This window comes from Paramisgurnus dabryanus, chromosome 15 (assembly GCF_030506205.2).
Source record: "Paramisgurnus dabryanus chromosome 15, PD_genome_1.1, whole genome shotgun sequence".
Classification (NCBI taxonomy): domain Eukaryota; kingdom Metazoa; phylum Chordata; class Actinopteri; order Cypriniformes; family Cobitidae; genus Paramisgurnus; species Paramisgurnus dabryanus.
Genome location: NC_133351.1, coordinates 15,084,749 through 15,091,528, shown reverse-complemented (window position 1 = coordinate 15,091,528; position 6,780 = coordinate 15,084,749). Strand labels below are relative to the sequence as shown.

Sequence of the window (6,780 nt, the reverse complement as noted above, 5' to 3'; positions counted from 1 at the left end):
TGAACCGGGTATAAACCAAGATGACGTATGTTTTAATGTGGTTGCATTTTTAAAAGGTTTGACATAAAGCATCATGTAACTTTTTGATAAACTTTCTTTGGAAAAATATTTATCTTGTAAAAAATGTTGTGTAGTGACTTTAAATAAACGTGAGACGTTTCTGCTTTGATGATTGACCATTTAGTGACAGTTAGTAGTTTTTCTACCATAAATATTCAAATGTTACCCATAGAGTCCTAACGCACCGTGCAGTCTTCCGTTCTGATGTGGATCTCTTTGAAGTTGTGCAGAACTTGCGCTGGTCAATTCTGATTCTATAGTCTGGGACAGGGGGGTACTTTGAAAGTGTGATTGTGCCTTTTAATGAAGGAAAAAGACGGGGACTTGTTTCATATTCTCCATACTAGATTCTTTTTATTGTCAGGTATCTTTTATGTTTTATATTCCCATGAATGATTCATGTATTGGTAGCTTTGTACTATTTTACTTTATATAGGCGTTCCAATTTGAAAGGACACTGAACAGAAAGGAAATATGTGTATTAAAGGAAAATGTAGTAAAAAATTACATTCGTAGCGCAATGTCTAAAAAATAGTATACTTCAGACCGTTTCTGTTTTGTTTGATTTTCACATAAATTGGATTATTATATGATGCAAAAAAATAGTCATTTTGTAGTAAGTGGGCATTTTCAAAACCAGAACACCTAAATGTGCTTAATTTAATGACATACGCACATTGATAAATGAACGAAGGCCTTTTTACTGAAAAGACCATATTTACACATCTGCTTTTATTCAAGTTTTCCATATAACTATACACAAACATCACATTTCTTCACGACCTTCTCACGTTATTCCATCAACACCATCATGCAACTCAAAAAATAAAAATAAAGAAGTTACTACACAGGTCATGCGAATGAATCTTCACATTATACAGCCTATTCAAGTAAGACCTTTTTTACAGAACACGATAAAAAGCAACACTTCATTTCACCAAAATTATATTATTCTTTGGTGTATCTGTACGTCCATACCAACAATAATACCAGCAAATAAATTACAATGTACAAAACTTGTTGAGACGCTACAACAACATTCACAAGCATCAATACCATATAGTATTTACAAATCAGTCAGGGATAGGCCTGTCAATGATACAATTATTTAGGGTCTCAGTGGACATATTCGTACTCTTTAATCAAAGTTACACTGATTTTGCATAAAATATAAGTTAAAATATTTTAAATATCACAAAACAGCCCTGACCACAGTTATTGTATAAACTTTAACAAAGACGTAGCCCATTTTAAATTCTTTTTTGTCTTTGACACTGACAATATAAGTAAAAAATAAAAAAACAGTATTGTCACTGCATTATTTTTTTAAAAATGCCGATCAGACGTGTAAAATTCTTCTATAAAAATGTATGTGCATCGAAAGAGAAGTAATGCTGAAAAAAAACCAACCAAACATAACTGCTGAATCTTTTGAGCTTTTTCGAAGTTATTTGATAACACATCACATTAAATCGTAACAACAAAATTTGATTATTTCACGTGTCATATTTAAATCCCACATTTCACTTTTATGTTGCATGTGACAGCTTATAAATGTGATTAACAACGTAGTGACATAAATTGCATCAGTGCTCTAAACATGTTTTAATGGCAAACTGGGGGCAATATTTCTTCAACCCACTGTCATCCACAGGCTGTTTCACGTCCTTTAAATTGAAACACTTAAAATTTGTGTTTGTGTGTGTTTAGATATGGACCATTCATCATGAATATATTCCTTGCTGTTCAATCAGAGCATTGCTCTTGCATCTGTGTGTCTGAAAGAGTCCTCGTCGTCGGATTCCGACGTTGGCACATCGCTGGAAGGGGTGTGTAGATTATTTGGTCCGGCACTTCCTTGGCACACGTACCACTCGTTTAGGTTGGTCACCTGAGGCGAAAGGTTCGACGAACGGTTTCTGTGGGGCTCCAGGTTGGGGGAAAGGGCAACACCGATCGTCGTAGAGGGATGGTAAGAAGAGCCCGTGTTGGCGGAAGGGGGCGGAGGAGACTTGCAGTGAACCTTCATGTGTTTGCGCAGTGAGCTCGGATGAGTGTATGACTTGTCACAACCTCTTACTTTACAAAAGTAAGGCTTATCACTCGTATGGACGTGAGAGTGCTTCTTCCTGTCACTGCTGTTGGCAAATTTCCTGTCACAGCCATCAAACTCGCATTTGAAGGGCTTCTCGCCTGGAGGAAAGAAAAACAGAGATGATATTGATATGGCCATAATAAAAAAAAATCAACCATGCATCATTTAAATCATCAGGTCCTGGGAAAGTTACATTTCTTTTTAGAGAAAAGAAACTAACTTATGCTTTCTTTCTCGGTTATCAGCAGACATAGATGCCTTGCTAAAGTGTTTTATGTATGCTTGACATTGAGGCATAGCATTGATAGAGAGCTTTAAGGGACTTTAGTCACGTTATAATTCCACAGTATTACTTTTCGTTGTTACATTTGGCAACTTCAGGCATACCACATGGCGTTGTGCACCCACACTGTAAATCCTTGCATCTTCTGCTAAAGCTTGCTTTTCAAGCATTCTTGTCGTTTTTCTATATTATTAGTAGTGGACACGCCAGTGAGTTTAACATTTCGGCCATATGTATCAGATTGCCTGTATAACTACTGACCCTGCTTTACGAGCTATTCAATGTATCTCATGTCATACATTAAACGTTAGACATTGGTTCACGGTGTCAAAGCGTGATATTTTTACGCATATTTATTGTTGATTCCAGATATCATGTGCACAGTGTCTAAATCGACTCTGGCTATGTTTGACACGGTAGCCTATATATCCATCATGACAGCACGTGTTATGAGTAGAACATAAATGCAGGATAAAATAGTTTTAGAAAAACTTTCAACGCCTAAACAACTTCCAAAAACACATTGCCTTCCACTCCCACACTTTTCTGAATCGTACTTTATAATGGTTTGGGGTTCACGTGACTGCATATTTGTACTTATTGGTGTCATAGTCAAGTATGCATTGTTTATATCTAATAAAACATGGTCTGGTGCAATATCATGCATAGCTACGGCCACTATATTCATTAAACAATGTTAGAATATAGTACAGTACAGTACAGTAGCTTAACATCCATGGCAAAGGCCTTGCTTGTTTTGTAAAGTAATACCAGCACAGGTTTTTTTTGGTAGCTTACAATAAGGCACTAATGCATTTTCTATATTTACTTTAGTGTGGACCTATTAAACTCACTGATAGCATTTCTCTGTGGACTTAAGAGATAAGCACGTGCCGAAAACTAAACCATAACTTCGAGAAGAAGAAAAAATATCAAAGAGAAATAAAACTTCATATTCGAGAATTATTTAAACACGTAAAGCATCTTAAATATTGCAGCTATGTCTTTTCACATCAGTTTTGCACGTCTCCATATTTTAAAATGCATGCATCAATAAAAACCGTCATATCAGTGTTGAATCCGTAGAGTACTTTACTGCCATATGTACAAGTAGCTACAATTCTAGTCGTATGCACGTTGATCTCTCATTGAATTTATGAGACTATAAACATCAAATGGTTCTTTTTAGAAGATGAATTTGCTTGGCAAAGACACGACGCATAAGAATGAGCACTGTAAACAAACAAATCCTCTCCCTCGATCGGTTCTGTTTGTAGAGGGGGGAATGTGCATGGGGTGGGAGGACAAGAAAGTATTTCTTTTCCCACATAACGCTGCTACATATAAAGAGATTACCTGTAAAGTACCACGAAACATTTCGTCCGCAGATATAAATAAACAGTGAATAAAGTTTATGGCAAGTCATTTGTGCGTTTTAACTAACCTGTGTGAGTCCTCTTGTGGATCTTGAGATTTTCCGAGCGCGCGAATACTTTGCCACAACCGGGAAATGGGCACGGGAACGGTTTCTCTCCCGTGTGCACGCGGATGTGATTGATAAGTTTGTACTTGGCTTTAAACGCCTTTCCCTCGCGCGGACACTCTTCCCAAAAACAAACGTGACTGCTCTGCTCGGGTCCCCCGACGTGCTCTACCGTAACATGGTTCACTAGCTCGTGCATGGTGCTGTAAGTTTTGGAGCAGGGCTTCTTAGAGGTCTGCTCTTGATCAATCCATTTGCAGATTAACTCTTGCTTGATGGGCTGCCTCATGTATCGCAAAAACGCTCCAGTGGCTCCGTGAGGAGCCGTGGCGAGGTTCACATTTAAGTTCATGGAGTTGTAGCTGTGAAGAGAGGAAGATCCATAGTGCTCGGGCCTGTGGCCGAAGTGCTCTGGCCTGCCGTAGATGTCCCCCGGTAGACCCAGACGCATCTGCCCGTTAAGGGCATGGTGGTGATGGGCACCTGGGGCCGCTTGCTCGTGCAGTCCAGAGAAAAGTGGATGGGCACCACCTTCCGCGTGCCCATAAGCACCTGTTGGGGAAATGAACATGCCATGGTGATGAGGGGAGGAGGCGGAACTATGCTGGTCGCCAAGTGCATGCATAGCAGAGGCTGAGAGCTCTCTCCTGAGGATGAAGTCCCTGCTGGTGGTGTAGCCTGTGTGGGGGTGAGCCACGGGGAAACCGACAGTGGTCTGAGAAGACGTGAAGGATGCCGCGGTCTGGGCTTCGGGATGGCTTTGAACAGGCTGAGATGGACTAAGTTTGAGAGCATTGGTCTGTGCCATGTGCTCGGGTCCAAATGGAGTGAGAGCCACTCCGGGGTCGTTGCCCATCTCCCCAGGGTGGAGGTGGGCATGGTGGGAGTGCGGGTGATGCCCCCCTATCCCCGGGAAGCCTGTCATATTCTGATGAGGAAGGGCTTGAGTCGATGCCAAATCCGCTAATCTTATCGCCGAATTCCTCTTGCTTAAAGGGGGCTCCATCACTACGCTGTCATGTCCACCCTCACTGCTATTGTTTTCCTAAACTACAGGCCTACCGAAACCATTAAAATATATGTATATGGCCGTCTATAGAACTTCTTTTGTCCTGCCTCTAACTCTGCTTGCTCCTTTTCCCACTCTGTCCTCAAGCGATTGGCAGAACATACAACAGTTGGAGGACACAGTGGGGAATAGAGTTTAGAAATGGCACTGCGGGTATTGGACAGATTTCGGTGACTGGCAGTTAAGAGAACGAAGCGATTGGCTGTCTTTCAGCGCAGAGGCTCAGCGGGGTTCCGCCCCCTCACTCTCTTCATCACTGTTCACTCCAGAAAGTTGTGCTCACAAAGTTACAGGCAAATCTGTTTACCAAGACACACACGTTCACACACATGTGGAAGGAGGTTTATTTCTTTGCACACAACAGAGTGATACAACATACATGAAACATATTGCACAAGCCATCCCCCGCATCGCTTGAATAGACATTAAATAAAACGTATTTTTAATAACGTGTCAACAGTATGAATCCAGCAAAAAGTATAGGCTAATTCTGTTTTGTATATATTTTTCGAATGCCTTTAGCATCTTGAATAGGGATACTACTGAAAGTGAATGATAATGATAATATCAAAAACATATTGTGATTCACACCAATACACGTAGAACATGCTTTCTTTTTAAACATGTTACTTTATATGCAATGCAAATAATAAAATATATGGTAAAACCAATAATTCAATACAAGACAGTAATCTGGTCAGAGCTCTGCAACCACACAAAATATAGCATTTCTTAAACACACAAAATACACACAAATGGCGATGAGCACATTCATGAAGCTGTTTCTCAATTGCTTTCTCCAATAAAGTTTATTTTCATTCAGCAACATTAACATGTAATTTCAACACGTCAATTTCCAAAATCAAATGCAATATATGCCTTTAATATATGAAATATGTGTTTATAAACTTGAAAATAATTGGAACTTCGGTGAAAAACATGCACTGGTCTCTGTCAGATATTAACAATATCTTCCTGTGTGAAATACACTATAGACGGAATAATTCGACCCATTAATATATTTGAAAAAGTTATTTGATAAACTCTTGCAAGCTTTGATAAACGCCTTCCTTAAAGTCTTTCAAGCGTGATTTTTAAGCTGTTTAAAAAATAGTTTTTTCTTTTCGTTTTACATATTTTGTTTGTTGTGTATGCTGTACTTATGTCACGGTGCACGTCCACACCCTTTCAGAATCCATGTTGAACTCAGCAGGAAGTGTATGCCATGGATTTAATATGTCTTAATTCAAACACAGTTTTGAAAAGCCTTCAGGGCAATTTTACCATATTCCAAAGAATAATTGCAAAAACTAATTAAGTGCAGTAAATGTTAACCTAGTACAACAGGTACAGTTTTGAATTTTAAAGGTAAGAATTAAGAAATAATATAAATCTGGTGCTATAAGTATGATGTCACGTTTCATTCAAATAATAAAATTATTTCAAAATATTATTTATTTATTTGTTGCTTAGACTATGTAAAACAGGAGACTTGACGACAAATGACAATAATTTAACAAAATATAAAAATTGATCTATTTAAATTGATTTTTGTTTATGTTAAATTGCTTCCACTGCAACAAGCTGCAAATGTAAATTTTCTGCACAAAATATTAACATGTCAGATTTATTAAGGATTTTAATTTAACGTAAATGGTAATAAAGCGCCAGCAGCAATATAATCAATGCATTACAATTAATATTTAAGACATCCCAATTTTTACATTTGAGTTGTATTGAAGTAGTGTATGTTTAATTTAAGTAAAATGTGCTGCTGTATAGTATATAAT

General features: G+C 38.3%; 1 protein-coding gene across 1 annotated transcript; it reads right to left on the bottom strand.

Moving 5' to 3' along the window:
* Positions 1-777: 777 nt before the first annotated feature.
* Positions 778-5,765, bottom strand: zic5 (zic family member 5 (odd-paired homolog, Drosophila)). Its single transcript, XM_065251773.2, has 2 exons — positions 3,883-5,765; positions 778-2,253 (listed from the first exon to the last, which is right to left on the bottom strand). The coding sequence occupies exons 1-2, from the start codon at positions 4,925-4,927 to the stop codon at positions 1,811-1,813; spliced, it is 1,488 nt and encodes a 495-aa protein (XP_065107845.1). The 5' UTR covers positions 4,928-5,765; the 3' UTR covers positions 778-1,810.
* Between the last annotated feature and the right edge of the window lie 1,015 nt (positions 5,766-6,780).

Coding starts and splice junctions, on each gene's coding strand:
- zic5 (XM_065251773.2), bottom strand. CDS start 4,927: ATGGAGCCCCCTTTAAGCAAGAGGAATTCGGCGATAAGATTAGCGGAT. Junction 2,254..3,882: donor CCACAAGAGGACTCACACAG/GTTAGTTAAAAC, acceptor TCTTTCCTCCAG/GCGAGAAGCCCTTCAAATGC.